Here is a 21,447-nt window from a genome sequence, read left to right on the forward strand (position 1 = left end):
GTGAGTGGTCACTGTGGTTGGGTTGAAGGGGTGATGTGAAAGTTGGAGCACAGGAACTAAAATGCAGAGTGGTGAATAGTGTAGTGGCTTCTGCCTGCGGCCACAGAAAGTGTGGACCAGAGCCCTGGACCTGCTGCTAAGTCATCCTCTCATCTGCTAGGTGGACTCAGGGCCACAGGGCCAGGAGGGCCTCTGCCCACTGTGAGCCTGCTGGGGCCTCATACCGCTCGTCACCTCCATCCTGTAACTAGTCTCTGGAATGTGCTGGAGCTTGTTGTTCCTGGTTACTAATTGCATCAGCCCGCTCTGATGTTTCCAGTCACTGTCCTTTGTGAGAACTCTTCAGGCTTTGGTGGCGGCTGCTCTGTCCTGCCCTTGAACTCTCTAGCTTTTTCAGTGGCAGCTGCCACCCAAGGGAGCTGCAAACCTGTCATGTGGGTGCTGGTCTTAGTTGAATTTGTTACTTCTGTTAGGAAGGAAAGTGCCCCTAAACTCTGTAAATCTAGGGCTGAGAATGAGGAGTGGGGTAGGTATCGAAGGTGCTCGTGGGGAGTAGGGTTCTGTGTCCCGTGTGTGAAGGAGCCCATTACTCAGCTGGCATCGCTGAGCAGACGTAGAGAGCCCCAGGGATGCTCCTTTTATATAGCACAGGAACCTGGTGCATGTCCTCCCCCGTGGCACTGTGGACATCAGGGCTGGCTCACTTTCTGTGGGGCGGTCCTGGGCACTGTGGGTGCTGAACAGCATCCCTGGCCCCTACGTACTAGATGCTAGGAGCACCCCAAGTCATGACAAAACAGATGTTCCCAGACATCACCCTGTATTCCTTGGGGTATGACAATCCCAGGTGAAAACCCCTGGTTTAGGGGATTTCATTGAAAATTAACACCTAAAATAAAATTGATCATGTTTGGGAGAATTTAGATTCTTTTTTTTTTTTTTTTTGAAATTATTCAGTGTCCCTGTTTCCTCCCCCATTGACTCCATCCATCCTGATCCTGCACCCTCCCCAAGAATTTCGTTTCTTAAAAAACTCCCCCCGCTTGGCTGGCCTGGCTCAGTGGTTGAACATCGACCTATGAACCAAGAGGTCACAGTTCAATTCCCGGTCAGGGCATATGCTTGGGTTACAGGCTTGGTCCCCAGTGTGGGGCATGCAGGAGGCAGCTGATCAATGATTCTGTCTTATCATTGATGTTTCTGTCTGTCTCTCTCCCTCTCCTTTCAATAAAAATATATATATTAAAAAAACAAAACTCCCCCAAGCTCTCATTATATATCTAACACATGCTGCTTATATCTTTGAAAGTGTGGAAACTTTAAAAAAGTAAACAGAAGTGATACCGGTGTGAAGTGAGGAAGTGCTGCCCTCCTTTCTGCAGTCAGGGTATTGGCGTGGTCCAGCAAAGCCAGTTGCCCTTTCTCCCTGTGGGTGTTCTCAGCACCCATCCGAGTCAGGGCCGAGGGCGGGAGGGCTGCGGGATCCAGCCAGGGAGAGAAAGGCTGTGAGAGCCTGCCTGCTGGGTTGGGGGTGAGGGCCTGGTCTGGGTCCCATTCCCCATGGGGCTCTAGGAATGGCTGTGTGAACCCCTTTTCTGATCTATGGCCTGATGAGCACACCATTGACCTCGGGTTTGGCCTGTGAGTACAAGATACAGCCTCTTAGCCATGACTGCCTCACCCTGAAACTCTTGGCCTAGCCTTGTTGCCCATGTGGGGTATTCTTTGGTGCCCTATGACCTCTGGGTGGGAGCCAGGCTCTGCCTGACCCTGTGACATCTGTCCACGTGCCATCCCTTCTTGGTGTCCTGTTCTGAGCTTGGCAGTAACCAGTGCCTTTCTTTTGCCTTTTTCAGCTTCGAAAGCATGCAGAGGCTCTGTGATAAGTACAACCGGGCCATCGACAGCATCCACCAGCTGGTAGGTGGCCTCACTCTCCCCTCAGGCCTATCTCTTCATCTAGACCCCAACTGTGGTTCTCAACCCCATTGTCCTTCACATTACTTGATCCCAAGAGGGGAAGGCCAAGGCTGAAGGGTGCTGGCTCTCTGCTCCTCTGGGCCCATTTCTTTTCCCACGTAGATTTTCAGGAAGACAGTCATTCTGAGGCCAGGGTTCTGAGGTCAACAGGCTAACAACCCTGTTGTGTAGCGAGGCAGCATGGCAGCATGGCAGGGCCCAGGCAGTGAGCATTGTGTGCACTGTGGGCCTTATTGCTCACCAGTTATACACACACATGCACACCTATATATACATACATACCCTTATACATGTTCAGGCTCATATAACGCCCATGTACCCAGACACACACTTGTATATACACATGCACACTTTTTTTTCAGTAGGAAGCAGTAACCTGGTGTTGGGGTGTGAAGGTCGTAGGGTGTATTTTCCCCTGTGTGACGCATTCCTGCACTTTTCCTTGATGTCTGCAGTGGAAGGGAACCACGCAGCCCATGAAGCTGAATACGCGGCCATCCAATGGGCTCCTGCGGCACATCCTGCAGCAGGTTTACAACCACTCAGTGACAGACCCTGAGAAGCTCAACAACTACGAGCCCTTCTCCCCAGAGGTATATGGGGAGACCTCCTTTGACCTGGTCGCACAGATGATTGATGAGATCAAGATGACCGAGGACGACCTGTTTGTGGACCTGGGAAGTGGTGAGTGTGGGATAGGAGGCCCCAGGGCTGTGCTCCAAGTCCCCAGACCTCCTCTGTGAAAAGTTCAGAGTGTGAGGTTGCTGGAGGGGGCAGGTCCTCCCTCACACCCATTGCCCCAGCCGACCTTCCTGCAGATCCTCTAGCTCCCCCAGAGATGGAGGAAACAGTTACATCCCAACAGGTTTCAACTAAGCCCTTTCTGCTTCTCAATACCTGGGTGGGGTCCCAGCTCTCTCCAGCCCCAGCAGCCCCCTATTTCTTTCTTATGGGACATCCTCAGCACCAGTGGAGGCTACTGGGAGCAAGGCCTGTCTTAGCAGGACAGCTACAGGGGCCTGGCAGATGTGCCCAAGATGAGCTTTGTAGAATGAGTAAACATCAGGCTGATTGATTCCTGGTAGGATATTCTGATTGGCATGACAGGGCTGATTATCTGACTGTCAAAATCAGATTGCTCTACTAGGAATCCTGTGCACAGCCTCCCTTTTGGGTATCTTTGCCGTCCCCGTGTGACTTTGTTTATACACTATAGCCTCATGCTTACAGACTTGAAAGCCTTGTCTGAACAGGCACGTGTGTCCTCGACACTTGGGAATAAGATGACATTTTTGGTAGCGTCATCCTTAGTTTAAGCCCTTTTCAAGCACACAATTCATATTTTAATTGGGATGCATGTGGTTCAAAAGCCAGTTATCTAGAAGGCTGTTTAAGTTATCTCTCTTATATTGAAAGAGTGATGATTTTTTAAAACCACCAGTCTTGTGCATGACTCTCACTACCTCCCCTACCCCTGGTAGGGACCCTCACGACCTTTACCTGTGGGCTTTCATTTACCTGTGTTTCTAAATAGTGTGCTTCTTAAAATGTGTGTGTGAAAAAAAAAAAAAGTGTGTGTGTGTGTGTGTGTGTGTGTGTGTGTGTGTGTATTGTATTGATTTCAGAGGGGAAGGGAGAGAGGAGAGAGAGAGAAACATCAGTGATGAGAGAGAATCATGGATCGGCTGTCTCCTGCAATGCCCCACACTGGGGATCAAGTCCGCAATCTGGACATGTGCCTTGACTAGGAATCGAACCCGGACCTTCTGGTTCATAGATCAACACTCAAACACTGAGCCACGCCAGTCAGGCATGTGTGTTTATTTTTATTATTTGAATACCTTCTATTCAAAATGGAAAATTGAAGGGCTCCTAACATTATTTGAAATGTAAAGCTGACCTCTCATGGGAGGACAGGTTGCTGGCTAAGGTCCACAGTGCTGGCGCTGGCAGGCAATGCCCCTTTCCTGGATCTCAGCTCCTCCTGCTTGTCCGGCTGGGCAACGATGCCACCAGTGACAGTGGTTTGGAGATCCCATTTCTGTTTTTCGGGGGGTTCTCCTTCCACCTCCAATCCCGTTTTAAACCCAGTCACTGACAAGCATTGATGGTGTTCTCAAGGCGATGTCCGATCTGGTGAGCCTTGCTGTGCTGTGGCAGCAGTAATAGTGTGGATTTGAGATAAATGGGAGCCTTACCCTGTGGCATCAGTCTCTAAGGGCTGTGTCTGTGTCTGGATAGTTCATGCTTCATCTGGCCATAGACCAATTCTAGTTGTGGGAGCCAAAGTGTGACAGCCATCCCCTAGTGAATGCGTGGGCCTTCGTGGAGAGTCTGGGGGCTCTGCCTAATACCCTCCTGGCCACTGCCCACCTGGCTTCTCCCACCTTCCATCACGGTCCTGCATCTGTGACTACCCCTCCCCCCACCTCTCTCTGAAGGAGTGGGCCAGGTCGTGCTGCAAGTCGCCGCGGCCACCAACTGCAAACATCACTACGGAGTCGAGAAAGCGGACATCCCAGCCAAGTACGCGGAGGTGAGCCATTTTGGGGACTTGGCCATGTCTTTGTACCTCTTTTCTTTTTCACATTGTTTGCCCCCATCATCAGGTGGTGGGGATGGGGGTGTGGTGGGACATGGGGAGAGAGGGTCATCCAGGCAGGAGCTCTGAGGCTCTTTGGTCTCCAATGTGAGTTTGGGTCTCTGTTAGTGTGTTTCTGTTCCTCTGGAAACTATAGCCTCTTGCCCCCAGGGTGGGGTCAGCTGGTAATACTGTCTGCGGAGTAAATGGGTCTGAGCATCATCTCATCCAACAGAAATGTTTGTGGTTTGGACTCTGGTGTCCTCCGGTTCCCTGAAGGTTGGGAACTATTATAGGCCCACAGTCTACCATCCATGGGACCCCCAGAATCCTCCTGGAGCTGTTGCTTACTGGTTGTGTTGGTGGAGGGGGAAGACTGGCAGTCTCGGCTTAATCTGTCAGAGTGGGAGGGGAACAAAGGGATGGATGGGCCTCGAGGAGCCACAGGCCATCTGCCCAAGTTCCTCTGCCTTCCTGGATTTCTGATGGGCTGTCTGATTTTGTTCCCTTGCAGACCATGGACCGAGAGTTCAGGAAGTGGATGAAATGGTATGGAAAAAAGCATGCAGAATACACAGTGAGTGCCATCGCTCCATGCCCCCGTGGCTAACAAGTCCCCTATACTTTCTCCTCCTCCCAGACCCGCCGTTCATCTCCTATGGGATCCAGCTCATCCCCACTGGGGCATCCCCTCCTCACCCATTCTTGCCCCGGCCTAACCCGAGCTGGGCATGTGGTATTGCTGGAGGAAGGCCTGCTTAGCTCCCTTCAGGAGCCCCTTGGATGGGATGGCTGACATTACCTAGAAGTTCTCCCTCCCCTCTTCCCCTCTTTTTCACCCCTTCTTGGCCATGCTCGTCTTCCTCTTTCAGGGGCCATCTTGGGGGCAGGTGTTCCTAACTCCTGCTCCACGCTTTCAGAGAACAGAGGTGGCACATCTTTCTCAGGCCTTGGTTAGCACAAAGGTAATCATCACCTGCCCTCTGCATGTCTCCAGAACCACTTGGGGCTTCTTCTGAGGCGGCCCCTCCTTCCATGTCGTGCATGTGTGTGTGGTGGAGCTGGTGCGAGGTGGGTAAGTAGGGTGTGAAGGGAACAGCTGCTTCCCCCATCCACTGGCCAGCTGAGTGGCATCTTTCTCTTGCTGCCTTCCCAGCAGCATGTGACCCAGCCCACAAGCACCTTTTCTTGGCAAGGCTGGGATTAGGGGCAGCATTCTCTACGGCTCTCTGGGCTGCCCCTTGATCTTCATCATTCAGCCCAGCCTTTCAACGACAAGGTTCCTCAGGCCCTGGCCTAGATCTTCTGGTCTCTCTGCTTCTTCTGCCCAGGGCATCTACATCCACTTCTTGAAATGCATTTCCATGCTCAAGACTCCCTGTTCATCTTTCTACCAGGGTTTCCTTCTGCCCATGGACATACAGCTGTAATGCAGTGTCTATTCATTTGGTGTGGGTCCAAAACCAGATCTTTAACAGGTCCTTCTCTTCCTCTCTCAGTTCATTACCTACCAAATACCCAGCTGTTGAGGCCAAAACCACTTAGATTCTTCCTGGTTCCACCAGCTGGTCCTGTGGCTCTTCCCTCCCAAAGGGCTCTCACAACTGTTCAGTCCTTTCCCTCTGTATTGTCACCAGTTTAGAGCAGGCTGTCCCATGGGGTGTTGACAGTTGAGTGGAAATTGATGTCCCTGAGATATTAGGGAAATGGATTAAATCGTATAATCATAGTTCGGGGATTGATCGGGGGTATGGGAGAGTAGGAAAGAGGAAATTTTCTGCTCCTTGGAAACAATATAACAGCTTCTTCTTTCACAGATCATGCTTTTGGTGTATTTAAGAGTCCTCGCTAAACCTAAGGTCACCTAGGTTTACCTTCACAATATCTTACAGGAGTTTTAGTTTTGTGTTTTACATTTAAGTCTATGGTCTATTTAAGTTAATTTTTATGAAGAATGTAAGGTCTGGGTCTTAATTCATTTCTTTGTATGTGGAGATTAAGTTGTTCCAGCACCATCTGTTGTGAAAACTATCTTTGCTCCTTTGTCAGAGAGCAGTTGGCTATGTTTGTGGTGGTCTGTTTCTGTGCTCTCTGTTCTGTCCACTAGTCTATGTGTCTGTTCTGTGACCTGAGAATATTTTTTCCATTGATTTTTAGAGAGAGTGGAAGGGAGGGAGGGAGGGAGAGAAACATTGATTGGTTGCCTCCCTCATGCCCCTTGACCTGGGCTGGGGATTGAACCTACAACCCAGGTATGTGCCCTTGACCAGGAATCAAACCCTCGACCCTTCGGTGCGCAGGGTAGTGCTCTAACCACTGAATAACACAAGCCAGGGCAACACACGCTGTTCCTCTGTGTGTGTGTTTGCTTATTCATTTTTTATAAGATCTTTTGTTTTGTTAATCCTCACCTGAGAGAGTGGAAGGGAGAGGAAGAGACTGAGAGAAACATCAATGTGAGAGAGACACATCTATTGGTTGCCTCCTGCACGCACCAGAGCCAGGGAACCTGCAACCAAGGTATGAGCCCTTGACCAGAATGGAAACTGGGACCCTTCAGTTTGTGGGCCTGTGCTCTATCCGCTGAGCCAAACAGGCTAGGGCTAAAATCTTTTTTTAAGAGTAGTTTTAGGTTTACAACAAAATTGAGAGGTAGGTACAAAGATTTCCCATATACTCCCTGTCCCCACACATGCCTAGTCTTCCCAGTTATCAACATCATTCGCCAGAATAGTGACTACTACTTTGACACATGATAATCACCCAAAGTCTGTAGTTTACCTTAGGGTTCAATCTTTTTTTTTTTTTTTTTTTTTTTTTTTTTTTTTTTTTTTTTTTTTTTTTTTAAATATATTTTATTGATTTTTTACAGAGAGGAAGGGAGAAGAATAGAGAGTTACAAACATCGATGAGAGAGAGATGAGAGAGAAACATTGATCAGCTGCCCCCCGCACACCTCCCACCGGGGATGTGTCCGCAACCGAGGCACATGCCCTTGATCGGAATCGAACCTGGGACCCTTCAGTCCCCAGGCCGACGCTCTATCCACTGAGCCAAACCGGTCAGGGCAGGGTTCAATCTTGATGTTGTGTATTCTATGGGTATGAACAAATGTATAATGACATAGATTCATTATTATAATATATAGAGTATTTTCACTGCTGTTTCCATAGTTTTACCTTTTCCAGAATGTCATATGGTTGGAATCATACAGTATGTAGTCTTTCAGATTGGCTTTTTTTTTTTTTTTTTTTTTTTTTTTTTTTTTTTCACTTAATAGCATGCATTCAAGCTTCTTCCATGTGTTCTTATAGCTTGATAGGTAATGTCTTCTTAGTACTGGAGAATATCCTATAATCTTTATGTATCACGTTTGTGTAATTATTCACTTACTGAAAGGCATCTTGGATGCTTCAAAAATTTGCAATTATAAATTAAGCTGCTATAACCATGTGTGTGCCGAGTTTAGTGAGACATAAGTTTTTAAGTCCTTTGGAATATCAGCAAACATAATTGCTGGATAGAATACATGCTGTATTGATTACTGGAGCTTTAGAGTATGTCTTAAAATCAGGTAGCATCAGTTCTCTGATTTTGTTCTTCAATATTGTGTTGCCTGTTCTGGACCTTTTGCCTCCATATAAACTTTAGAATCAGTGTGTCAATATCCACATAATAACTTGCTAGGATTCTCATTGGGATTGTGATGAATTTGTAGGTCAAGTTGGGAAGAGCTGACATCTTGACAATATTGATTCTTCCCATTCATAAACATTGACTTTCTCTCCATTCATCTAGTTCTTTGGCTTCTTTCATCAGAGCTTTGTACTTTTCCTCACATAGATCTTGTACATATTTTGTTAGATTTATACCTAAGTATTTCTCTCCTTTTGTTGTGATGCTGATAATAAATGGTGTTGTTGTTTTAATTTCAAATTCTATTTGTTCATTGTTGGTTTATTAGAAAGCAACTGACCTTTACATGTTGTATTTTTTTAAATATATTTTTATTGATCTCAGAAAGGAAGGGAGAGGGAGAGAGTGAGAGAGATAGAATCATCAATAATGAGAGAGAATCATTGATTGGCTGCCTCCTGCACACCCCCTTACTGGGGAACAAGTCTGTAACCTGGGCAGGAAATTGAACCTCCTGGTTCATAAGTTGACATTCAACCATTGAGCCACACTGGCTGGGCTATATATTGTATAATATATAATATTACCTTTATCTTGAACCTCACTATAATTGCTTATTAGTTCCAGGTTATTTTTTGTTAATTATTTCAGATTTTCTGCATAGATGATCATGTCATCTGCAAACAGACAGTTTTATTTCTTCCTCCCCAATCTGTACACCTTGTGTTTACTTTTTGTGTCTCATTGCATTAGCTAGGACTTCCAGTACAGTGTTGAAGAGCGGGGGTGAGGGGTCATCTTGCCTGGTTCCTGATCTTAGTGGGAAAACCTCAAGTTTCTCGCCATGGAGTATGACATTCACTGTAGGTATTTTGTGGATATTTTTTCTGAAGTTGACAGAGTTCCCCTCTATTCTTAATTTGCTGAGAATCATTATCATGAAAAGTTGTTGGATTTTACTATACATTTTTTGCTCCTGTTGATATAACCATGTGGTTTTCTCATTGTGGCCTGTTGATATGATGGGGGTTCGTTGAGCTGACCGTCCACACCCAGGGTAAATTCCACTGGCGCACGGTATGTGTCCTCACATGTTGTTGGGTTTTTGGTTTGTTCCTGTCTAGTTGAGGGTTTTTGCATCTATGTCTTAGTCGGTGGCTTCCCTTTCTTGTACCGTCTTTGGTTTTGGTGTCGGTGATGCTGTCCTCGTACAGTGAGTTTGGAAGTGCTCCTTCCGCTGCTCTTTTGATTTTCCTTGGCAGGACTTGCACATTCAGGGGTGGGCCTAGCTCTCCTTCCCTTTTTATTGGTGGAATGTCTTCCAGATTTTTTTCCACGCAGTGAAAGGTGAGGAGTCATCTCCTTTGACCTCTCTTGTTTCTCCAACACCTAAAGTTCTCTGGCATTTGTCCTGCAGGCTGATTGGGTAGTAAGTCCAGCTGCTTCTTGTTCCCAGGAAATATCTTTCCACCTGATTGTTGTATCTGCTGGTTGGGAGTTTCAGATAGCTAACCATTTTCTTAACACTTCATGGCTTCCTTAAAACACAGGTATTTGGGGGCTTTTTAAAAAGATTTTTTGTTGATTTTTGGAGAGGGAGGGAGGAAGGATGGGAGAGGAGAGAGAGAAAAAACATTGATGTGACAGTAAAACATTGATTGGCTGCCTCCCACCTGCCCCCCACCGGGGTGCAAGCCCGCAACCCAGGCATGGGACTGACAGTCTTTTTTTTTTTTAATATATTTTATTGATTTTTTACAGAGAGGAAGGGAGAGAGATAGAGAGTTAGAAACATCGATGAGAGAGAAACATCGATCAGCCGCCTCCTGCACATCTCCCACTGGGGATATGCCCGCAACCCAGGTACATGCCCTTGACCGGAATCGAACCCGGGACCCTTCAGTCCACAGGCCGACGCTCTATCCACTGAGCCAAACCGGTTTCGGCCCGACTGACAGTCTTTTGGTGCATGGGAAAATGACAAGCCAACTGAGCCACATAGGCTAGGGCAAAACACAGGTTTTTAAGTTCAAAAAATACTTTCTGCTTCTGGTGAGTGAGCCCAACAGTTCCAAGCACACAGTATAAGAGTTTTTTTGTGTTTTTTTTTTTTAAATATATTTTATTGATTTTCCACAGAGAGGAAGGGAAAGAGATAGAGAGTTAGAAACATCGATGAGAGAGAAACATCGATCAGCTGCCTCCTGCACATCCCCCACTGGGGCCGTGCCCGCAACCCAGGTACATGCCCTTGACCGGAATCGAACCTGGGACCCCTCAGTCCGCAGGCCGACGCTCTATCCACTGAGCCAAACCGGTTTCGGCCACAGTATAAGAGTTTTTATTGACCTGGTTCCCAGAACAGCCCCGATCAATCCACCTGTTGCCTTCAGCACTCTGCGGTTTGGAGGAAGCTGCGGGGGAAGGGGGGGCTTGCCCTGGGCACTTCATTTATCCTTTCTTCTTCTTCCTTCCGTCACCATCCATTGGCAGTGCCTAGCCCTGTGGGTGTTTGGGGGTCAGTGATGCGTCTGAACATTGTGCTATATCGTTGAGCACACAGGAGAGCTCCCTGCATGGAAACCATCTCGTTCTTGGGGTCTCATGGGGCTTAGGATGCTCATTAGCCCAATGTGGCTCCTGCAAAGTGTCAGGGAGTAGAATTTGACTAAAAGGACACTTGGTTCCCACCTTGGTGGGATCTGGAACAGCTGGCCGCAGGCTGAACAGCCATCTGTGCCTTTGGTGTCTTCTCGCTTGCTTCCGGAGCTTGTCCTGTTGGGTGCAGCCCTGCTCCAAGAGAGTGCGGTGAGAATCTGCCTGATTGCTGGATGCCTGGATTTGGCAGGAATGTGTCCTGGGTCTTGAGAGGAGTCCCAGCAGCTTTCTGTGGCTTCAACCAGGCGCTGGGTTGGCAAGTGCAGTCTTGTCTCCTGTTACTTAAGAACTGGAGAGCAAACAAAGCCAACAGGAGCCTAAAAATAGCCCAGTGTATTTCTCTAGGCCCCAGAGCCTACTTCACAGGGCCAAGGGTCCCTGGTGGCCCTCTTCCTCTCCTGTTTCCCTCTCGATCTGCGGAGGTACCGCCCAGGCAGGCAAGGCCAGCCTCTGCCCTTGACCCTCCCTGTCTTGCAGCCCAGCAGTTCCCAGTGTCTAGGACAGCCGTGGGCAAACTACGGCTCACGGGCTCCAGCCTGTTTGAAATGAATAAAACTAAAAAAAAAAAAAAGACCGTACCCTTTTATGTAACGATGTTTACTTTGAATTTATATTAGTTCACACAAACACTCCATCCATGCTTTTGTTCCGGCCCTCCGGTCCAGTTTAAGAACCCATTGTGGCCCTCGAGTCAAAAAGTTTGCCCACCCCTGGTCTAGGACCTTCCTGCCCACTCATATTTCTCCTTCCATTGGTGCCTTATCCGCTCCTTCCACTTGGCTCTGTCTGCTTACCTGTCATACCTCCACCTGGGGGATGCTTCATCCAGCTCTGCCCAAGCTGATGTCCAGAACCCTGCAGTACCTCAGTCATCTGCTCACAACCTGATTGTGTGCTCTTGGTTCCCAGTGATGGGCCTGGCACACAGGTTTCACTCATCCAATGTGTGACACTTTGGGCAGCTGCGGCCTCACGGAAGTGCTGCGTGTGAAAGGCGCCCTGCAGCTGTGGACCTGCCTCTGCACCTGGGGATAGGTGCCTTTCCGGGAAGTGTCTCAGGGCCTCCCCCTGGGTAAGAGCTGCTCCCTTCAGGCTTGTCCACATTAGGACAGCCTAGTGCTGCTGACAGGCAGACCTAGAAGGTGCAGAGCTGCCGGGCACTGGAATGCTGGCTGCTTTGTCCTTAGGAAAGTCATCTGTGAGCTGCGTGCGTTCTGGAGATATTGGCACCTTTACTCCGATCCTGCCTGAGTTGAGTCCCTGGAAGTCAGGCAGTTCAGCTGGGCGTTGTCTGTATAAATCTGTGACTGCTTTGGGAAGATTGGCGGAACGACAAAGCCTAGAGCCTCCTGTCAGTGGTTCTTGCTCATATGGCTTTGGGTGGGACCTGCCTTGGTCACCCCATTGGAGTGGATGCTTCATACAAACCATGATCTTTTCCTGGATGCTGAGAGCATGTGAATTCTGTGAGGTGTGGGTGGTGGCTCCCAGGAGGATGTCTGTGGTGAGGCGGAGCTGGCTGGGACAGGGGTGTGATCACCCTGCCTGAGTCAGACTGTGGACCTACCTGCTGGTTTGGAACATGAGTAAATCTGGTTTCCCCGTGGAAAGGATGATGTACGTGCTGGAGGCTCCTCCCATCTCTCCTTTCCCTCATGTGTGTCTCCACAGATGGGAGAAATAGGAGAACTCAGTGATTTGGGGGCCAGTCACAAGGTTTTTTGGGGGTAACGTGCACATCTTTATGGCCAGAGTTAGCTCAGGCACATTGGCCTCAGTGACACAGAGCCCACTTAGGCAATCACTCCTTGGATGGTCATGGCACAAGAGCGGAGGGGCCTGGCAGGCAGAGGTGAGGACTATGGCTGCTTCCTTGCCTTGAGTATGAGGTCAAAGGGAGCAGTGGTGCTGTGGCTTGAAACACTATGGCCTGGATGGGGGAGCCTCCAGGGAGAGAGAGGCCACACCAGGAGGAGCCTAAAATCACCTGCATCAGGGTCTTCAGGATGACCCCCAGGTTTGTGGATTTGCAGGGAAGACCCAGGACAAAGCAGATAGTCATCCTCATGGCTGTGGTTTATACAGATAGAAGATAGATGTTAGGCCTGCTCTGAGAGCTTTGTCTTATACCGTTCCAGTGAGGACTTTGGCCTCGAGTCACTTCCCCATATCTTGGCTGGGCTGTTCACTGGTAGCCATGGCAGATTCAGAATGTTCCTCAGGTGGGGAGAGGATTCAGAGATAGGATACAACCAGTCTGTGGGCGGGTCCTCCCACAGCACCTGAGTGGTTTAGAGAACAGGCCACTTCCTCATGCCCTGTGCCACCACATCACATCATGTCACAAGATATCCTGGGTGGTCTCCCTGTGTACACTGGAGGCCATAGAATTTGCAGCTACTCCTGCCCTGGGCACATGGTCTCACTGCATTGCGGCAGTAGCACCCGTAGGACACTTTGCTCAGGGTCTTCCTGAGAGAGATGCAGTGCCCATTGGGCACCTGCTGTCTTCTCGAGAAGGGGTTCCTGGTCACTTCAGAGCACTTGTGGTATGGATGAGGGGCCACCAGCAGTCCCCTAGCCCGTGACAACCACTAACCCAGCTCCTGTCTCTGTGGACTTGCTTATTCTGGGCATTTCGCAGAAATGGAATCACACACTTGACTTTTTGGCTCTGGCTTTTCTCACTGAGCATCATGTTTTCAAGGTCCATCCATATTGTAAGCAAGTGTCAGTACTTCACTCCTTTTCCTAGCTGAGCAATACTCAGTGTATGGATAGGTCATGTGTGTGTATCTGTCCATCCGTGGATGGGCATTGGGTTGTTCCCACCTTTGGGTTGCTGAGAGTCCTGTTTTGGACGTCCAAGGACAGGTTTTTGTGTGGACATGTTTTCAGTTGTGTTGGATAGACACCATGGAGTGATGGCGATAGCCTTTGAAGAATTACAGAACTAATTTTCTTGTTTTGGAAAATGTTACAGCTCTGAACAGTTCAGTTATTTAAAACTGTGTCCTCTTGGACAGACTTTGTCCTTGAGGCAGAATGACATTGGTTTGCTAATAAAAGCAGTGCTGAAAGCAGGTTTTGAAGTTCCAAACGGCGCTGTTCTCAGGTAAAGCAGGTCAGAGAGCTGCAGCAGGTGTGTTTCGCGTCACAGCAAGAAGCTTAGCCTATGCCATGTCTCTGATGGTCAGTGGTCTGTGTCCTGGACACTCCCCTGTGTGCCCAGCACAGGTTTCTGGTAGCCCTTGCCAACCCACCCTCTGTCCCGAACAGCCCCGCTGTGATGGGGTGATGACCTTCCCTGGCTCTGCAGGCCATGTGTTGGGAGCGCCCCCTGCTGGCCATGAGTGAACAAGACATGGTGACTTCCGGGCACTTTCTCTAGTGTCTTCATTGCTCTGTGCTTTGGCCCTCTGGGATGGGCGCTCTAGCACTAGTCAGGGTACCCACTCCAGGGCTCATGGTGACCCATACTGCAGTGTGTGGTCTCTGTTTATCCCCAACTGTTTCCTCCTCCCTGTGGAGCTGCCAGCAGCCATGCCTCAGTCTTACCTCAAGGTCTGCCCATTTTAGTGACTCTGTGCTCATTTCATCTGTTCCTCGCCAGGTGGGAGGCTGGCTCAGGGGCCAAAAGAGACCCGTGATGAGCTCTTGTCCCTGTGTTCTTCCTTTCAGCTGGAAAGAGGTGATTTCCTCTCGGAGGAGTGGAGAGAGCGGATCGCCAACACAAGGTATGGCGGGTTTGGGAGTAGCCACTCAATGCTATGAGGATAGGGCTGGGGCCTGACTGAGCAGGGCACCCCCAGGGGGCGGGGGGAATCTCGCTTTCTCAGGTTTCTGTGTGGTTGGCATGGCTGCCTTTCTCAAAGCAGAACTAGATGGCAGAGGCAGTTGGAGCTTCTCTTCTCTTCTTCCCTTCTGGTTCAGACTGCCAAGAGTCACTCTCAGGGCTGTCAGCAGGGCAGGTGGTCAGTGACCAGCCTAGGGCCAGTGTGGCTGGCCCCTCGAAGCCTATCAGGAAGGGCCCTTTCCTACTTTTGCAGCCAGGGAGGGAAAACTGCCCGGAGATCTTGGCCCTGAGCTCAGCTCTCGCTGTGTCTGCACGTGGACACTGTGCTCTGTGCCTACTGGAGGGAGGCTGTTTCTCTGTACTCGCTGTCGGGAGGAGTGTAGTATGGGTGTGAACAGCCTGGCAGGAAATACCCTGAGCTTGCTCGGCAGGCCTGCCTGCCTGGTCTTCGGATGAGAGGCCATCCCAGAGCCATCCCAGCTCCAGCAGACCCTTCAACCGAGGACTTGAGGTGTGACCTCCATGTCCACCAGCTCCTGCAGCTGTGTGTACAGTTCTTGCCTGCCCTCTCTCTTACTATTTTCTCTTTGTCCTTCCGCTGGCCCCAGGCTGGGGCTAAGACATGCCAGGCTGGATTGCTGTGCTCTGCCCCTCACCTCTAGCATAGCTGCAGATGTGACGGGTCTCGCTGGATGAGCAGGAGGCAGTGCTGGAGTGTGAAGGTCTTCTATGCACCAGCCGAGGTAGCCAGGACCATGGTGATCTGTGAGGCCACGTTGCATCCTCTGAAGTGCTCTTGCTGGGGAGTGGTGGGCCTGCCTTGGCGGGTGGATCCCAGGCTTTCAGTCTGGCCTGCTGTCTTGTCCTTCTCTCCCTGTTCTTCTGGGCGCACCTACTGTAGGTTACCCTGTGTTCCCCACTGTGCGATTCTTGAGGCAAATAGGAACTAGGCATTGCTCTTTCATAGAAGTGTCCTCTTTTTTTTGCTTCTGTGAGCACATTGTTCCGCAATGACTAGGTCCTCCTCATCTTCTTGAGAGAATTGTGATGACCGTGGATATCCCCATTGAATAGGATCCGTGCTGCCATTGTGGTGGGCTGAACGGGGTCTGAATGCAATGAGAGACCTCTCCAGTGAGGAGAACCCCATACTCACCAAGCACTGCCCAGCAGCATCCAGGCTGCAGTGTCCTGTCTTCTGGGCATCCTCGTGACAGCTTCCTGAGAGCATACTGCATCCTGCTCCTCTTCTGCCCATCGTCCGCTTGGCCTGTGATGGTCCTGTGGGTGAGGGCCCAAGGGCGGACCTACTTGCGTTCCCCTGGATGTCCCCCAGGTACTCTGTTTTCTGTCAAGGGTGTCTCCTCCCCACCAGTGCTTGTTGTCAGGTGTGACCTCTGCCTCAATTAGTTTTCTGGTTTCCTCAGGTCTGAATGTGAGAGGGCAGGAGTGTCTGGAGTCTCCTTCTTCAAAGCCTTTTTGGTTCTGCCCTCTCATGGCTTTGGTCACCTTAAGACTCTGGTGTCCAGCCTTCCCAAGCTCTGTTCCGAGTAGGGCCATGGCCTAACTTGGCTTACCTGTCCTCATCATGCTCTGCCCGTCGACAGCTGGGGTGCCCCCATCCCACTTTAAATCTTACTGTCTTCTCTGTTTCTCTCTGCTTGATAGAGCAGAGAGAGAGTACTGGCCTTTATTTATCCCTTCAGTATCCTTCCTGCCACTCTGCCCTGGCACGTGTCAGGCCCTTTGTTACTGCTCCTTCACCTGATTGCTGTAAAGGGTTGAGATTTCTTATTTTAAAGCTATTGAGACTTCATTAAAACAAGCAGCATGGAGATGACAGCTCACTTCGTTTTCTGTAACGCTCAAAAGAGGAAGTGACCCCATGTCTGCAGTTCTGCTCTCCGTGGCCCAGTTTCTGCCGTGGCAGTTTTTATCTGGAGGCACTTGCGGCAGAGAGGAGAGCCACATGACTCTAAGTATGAAACTGTCTGTCTTGTCTTTGCGTCTTCACGTGAACCAGCTGCACGGATGTTTCTAGCATTTAGCCATTCAGAGAGTTCCTCTTAATGGGCAAGGGCCGGGCTGGGTGGGTGAGGGAGCAGGCAGGGAACACCTCCTTATTCCTGGCGGGGCAGCAGTCTCCTCAGCCATCCCAGCAGGCATCTGCAGATCCAAGTTCCTTTGGTCATCTGGTGCCGGAGACCATTTGAAAAAATTAGGCTGAGTTACACCGTCCCTTGGAAGAGCTTTGCTTCTGGTCCCAAGGGCCCTTGGGTGTCACTTTCAGATGTAGCTTGACTCAGTCGTGCTACCTTCCTGCCTGGATATTTGGTTCTCCTCACGCCCCTGGCCCCAGGTTACAGTCGTGCTGCCTGCATTCCAATCTAGGAAGTCCATGGGCAGGCAGGGCCCACCAGCCATTCAGTACAGGTTGACCTGGGGCCACCTTGGCCTGCACATGTTCATCTTGTGGGGGTTTTGTTGTTGTTTTGTTGGTTTTTTGTTTTTTTCAGAGAGGCCAGCAATGTGGTAGTCATGGAAATTTCTAAATTATTGTACATTAGCAACAAACTTGGGCAGCGGGAGCCCATTCCCTGGGCCGGGTGGAAGTGGTGCGGGCAGAGCCTGGGGAGGCCTCACAATGGAGCTGGCAGTGGAAGCAATAGGCAGCATATGCACTGGCACTGTATACACACGTGAAGATGGAACCTTCGTTTTACTCAACTGGAATATTATTTTGCAGTGTTATATTTGTGAATAACTTTGCCTTTGGTCCTGAGGTGGATCACCAGCTGAAGGAGCGATTTGCAAACATGAAGGAAGGTAACGTACTTCTCCCTTAACTCCACCCTTATGTGGCTGCAGCAGGCTCACCGTTCTTCTTGAGCCGCCACTCATTGGTCTGGCTAGATTTGACACCGATTACAGGTGTGGGAGTTCTAAGTTTTCATATCCATCCATTTCAGATCCAATTGGAAGGCTTCAGGCAGTGGGGATGCCTTCACTGTGGCTCTCACTGTCACCTGATGTACCGGGCTGGGTGCATCCCAGCTTAGAATTTGGAATGGAATAGACCTGACCTCCCCCACACACACTGCTCAGCCAGCCTGAGGGACTTGGGGTGGGTGGCCAGATGAGCAAGTAAGATATTGGCTATCTGTTTAAATGTGAATTTCCTATAGACAACAACTAGCTTCCCAGCTTTTACTAAAGGTATATGTATCTGAAATTCAGACCAGTGTCCCTGTTTGTTTGGCAACCCTAACCTGGGGGCACTGAGGACACTGGGATATCCTTCCTGGGCCCTTCTGCATTTTCTGAGGGTGTTTGGAACCACCCTCACCTGTCCAGAGCCACCCTACTGCTTCCCTCTGTCTCCCTTTCCTCTATCCCAGGTCAGATAACAGCCCAGAGCAGACCTGGGTGGGGGAGGGGGAAGGTCATAGACACAGATAACTTTCATCTGCCTTCAACACGGCCAGTTTCATGTGGGTGTATGAGCATGTGTGATCCCATTCTGTGTACAGGTGAGCATGTGTATGTGTGTGCATGGTGGTTTTTAAACACTGTAAGAGTGAGCAGCCACTGTCCACTGCACCCTGCACACACACCATCTCCTGAGCCTTCAGGCCCCTCCCTCAGCACCTGTATGCCCCAAGGAGAGGAGAGGACTGGGATTCCTGTGGCCTTTGGGTCCCACCCTTCCTTGAACTCTCCCAGCTTCTCTTTTGTTTTTTCCCATCTCTTCAGCCAATAGTCACAAATGGCCTTCGGGCCTTGGCCTGTTGTGTAGTTTTATTAGAAAATGGCCCCTCCATCTTTTGTGACAGTGTCCATGGGTTATCTGGGCTCATTTTCCTGTGGGATATCATCCATACTGGACTTATCCCATATGGTGAGCTTGACCCTGCCCCTCTGAGCCCCATTTCCTGCCGGTCTCAATGCCTGGTTGTCACACATGGGCCGGCTCAGGGGTAGGATTGCCTGCTAAACCCTCTAGTCATTAGGATCTGTTGTCCTATAGTGACTTGCCCTCAGAAGTCCCCTCATGCATGCATTGTCATGTGAGCATCACAGGATGGCAGATTCCTAATGAAAGCGGTCTGTGGACCCCTGGGTTTTATTTCATTGTGTCCCCCACACTTAGATGCTCCTATGACTGTGAATACCCCTCGTGGTCTCCTGACCCCGCACCAGGCCGGCCCTGGGATCCATCCTTTCCTTTTCCTAGTGGGGGTAGTACTCAGGAATAATCTGATCACTGGGGAGCACCTCTGACTGGGGTGTTATGGGGCTGTGTTCGTGTGTATGGCTGTGTGTGTGTGTGTGTGTGTGTGTGTGTGTGTATGACAAATGGATTTATGAAACATTTTCTTTAAGTTTTTATTTGACTCTTTTTTCTGACACTGCAAAGTTTAGCATTAACATGTTTACTTTAGTGTTTTCTTCAGTCCATGTAGAACGCTGTCGTAATCGTAACATGAGCAGCACCACTCACATATGCTCACTGTGACAGGTGTGACAGTCCGTTTCCTCTGGAACAACCGCACTGACATGGGACATTAGTGTTTTCCGTGTGGCAGTTCCTAACCTGATACACAAGTCAGGCTGTTTCCTTCTGGGTGGGCATAAGGGCTGCTGATGTCTCCCAGATTCAGTGTGAGTTATGAGACACATCTATGCAGGTGGGGATCATTGGGTCAGAGGTCGGCATCTGTGGGATTTCAGGAGGCCTTGGGCAAGTTTCTACAGGAAAGCCATTGGTAGGTCAGGCTTAAGCATACCTTAATTTTGCTTTTACTTGTAGGAAACGGAAAGGACTCCTGGTCCCTGGCTACTTGTGTGCTCAGTGTGCTCATTTCTTCCTTTGGCTTTTCCTCCCTGCTCTAACTTCCATCATCCTTTCCTTATGTGTATGACGGTTTTCCCCATGAAAGGCAATAATCAGCTTTTATGTTTCAGGTGGCAGAATTGTGTCCTCGAAGCCCTTTGCACCTCTGAACTTCAGAATAAACAGTAGAAACTTGAGTGGTAAGAAACTCTCATGTTGCTAAATTCTTCAGATGATCTTTTTTATATATGTAGATTTTTTAATTGATTTCAGAGAGGAACGGAGAAGGGGAGAGAGGTAGAAACCAATGATGAGAGACTCACTGATGGGCTGCCTCTGACACGCCCCCAACTGGGGATTGAGCCTGAAACCTGGACATGTGCTCTGACCAGGAATCAAACAGTGACCTTCTGGTTTATAGGTCAATGCTCAACCACTGAGCCACACTGGCCAGGCCATATATATGGTCTTAAGCATTTGACACATGTTAGTACAGGGTCCCTCCACAGCACTGCTGACTTCAGGGCCAGGTCATCTCTGTGGGAGCTTCCTGGGAACCTACTTGATGCCAGGAGCACCCCTGTCTTGACCACCACAGATATCCCTACACATTGCCCACCCAGGTTGAGACCCCACACGTTTGACTCCAGGTTATGAAAATTCAGTAGTTTACAAGCTGCTTTGCTTTCGTATCTGATTGGCCTGAGGGGCAAATGGCTGGTGTGTGTGATGGGCTCCAGGTGCAGAAACCTTCAGCAGGAAGAGCTGGACCTCTGGCCTCCTGGGGAAGAGCCATGTTGCTCTGTGGCACCTGGCCTGGGGGTCATAATTTCTCGGGTGCTGGGCATCTTAGTAGCCGTGTTCTTTCCAAGTGGTCCTCAAGTGCTTTTCCATCCCACCCAGTCAGGCTCGTTGCCGTTTTCCTTGGACAAGCACCTGGGTTAGCGGGGATCATTGTGCACGCCGTGCGCCTCCCTGACCTGCCAGCGTGCTGATATCCAGGCACCTCACCGGCCTGGCGAGTGGGACGGCCTCACGTGATGAGGGCGCGCGGTTCTGCTCCCTTCCTGCCTCGCCTGAGTCATTCCCCCAGGTGCACAAGGCCCTAACCTGTGCCCGTCGTTGCAGACATCGGCACCATCATGCGCGTCGTGGAGCTCTCGCCCCTGAAGGGCTCAGTGTCGTGGACGGGGAAGCCCGTCTCCTACTACCTGCACACCATCGACCGCACCATAGTAAGTGTCCGTGTGGGTGAGGCCCAGGCCCTCCCAGAAAGCCTCCTCTCCCTTCCCTTCCGCCTGCCCCACGGCACTCTCCCTGGAGGATCTGAGACCTTGTGCCATAGCATGAGTGGAAGCCAGGAACTCTTTGTCTTCCCTCTTTTCTCCCAGTCCTTATATGAGGCAGACATTGTCCTGAATGATGTAATAATCATGGATTTGACCTCAGTATCAGAGGCTTCTGGTGTCCAGGGAGCCCCTGAACTGGGCAGCCTGGTTCCCACCCAGCTTGCTTCATGTGAGATGGCCCTACGGGTCTGCACAGCCCCTGAGAGTGGGAACCTGTGGATCTTTGAGCAAAGGTGTATCCCTGTGACAGCTCCAACGATGTTTCATGTGGCGTGTCTCAGGTGTTGCTGTTGTCCTGACAGGGTTTGGGACTGATGTCTAATAAAACTTCTTTCCTTTCTTTTTTCATTTTTAGCTTGAAAACTATTTTTCTAGTCTGAAAAATCCAAAACTCAGGGTAAGTATGTGTTTCCCTCATTGAACATCACTGGTATGCTGCTTGATGAGCTTGATGGAACTCCAAGTGGTAGATGGGGAGTGGTGGTTTGGGGACAGGGGTCATGGTTCCATTGGGGCCACACTTCCTATCAGTAGTCTTTTGGAAACTAGGTTGAGTGAGTCTCGACCTTTGAACGCTACGATAGCTTGGTGAAGTGTGCCAAGTGCAGGATTG

The 21,447-nt window shown here is 49.9% G+C and overlaps 1 protein-coding gene across 13 annotated transcripts in view; it reads left to right on the forward strand.

Moving 5' to 3' along the window:
• Window positions 1-21,447, forward strand: part of DOT1L (DOT1 like histone lysine methyltransferase) — a 65,568-nt gene that overhangs the window by 20,692 nt on the left and 23,429 nt on the right. For 6 of the 13 annotated variants that reach the window (XM_036312869.1, XM_036312878.1, XM_036312877.1 and 3 more), the window contains exons 4-12: window positions 1,857-1,920; window positions 2,436-2,664; window positions 4,422-4,516; window positions 5,076-5,138; window positions 14,537-14,592; window positions 17,398-17,477; window positions 19,617-19,685; window positions 20,614-20,720; window positions 21,190-21,231. In XM_036312869.1, the coding sequence (XP_036168762.1) occupies window positions 1,857-1,920; window positions 2,436-2,664; window positions 4,422-4,516; window positions 5,076-5,138; window positions 14,537-14,592; window positions 17,398-17,477; window positions 19,617-19,685; window positions 20,614-20,720; window positions 21,190-21,231 (805 nt within the window). The other 7 variants (XM_036312873.1, XM_036312875.1, XM_036312876.1 and 4 more) reach the window with 7 other exon arrangements.

This window comes from Myotis myotis, unplaced genomic scaffold (assembly GCF_014108235.1).
Source record: "Myotis myotis isolate mMyoMyo1 unplaced genomic scaffold, mMyoMyo1.p scaffold_m19_p_6, whole genome shotgun sequence".
Taxonomy (NCBI): domain Eukaryota; kingdom Metazoa; phylum Chordata; class Mammalia; order Chiroptera; family Vespertilionidae; genus Myotis; species Myotis myotis.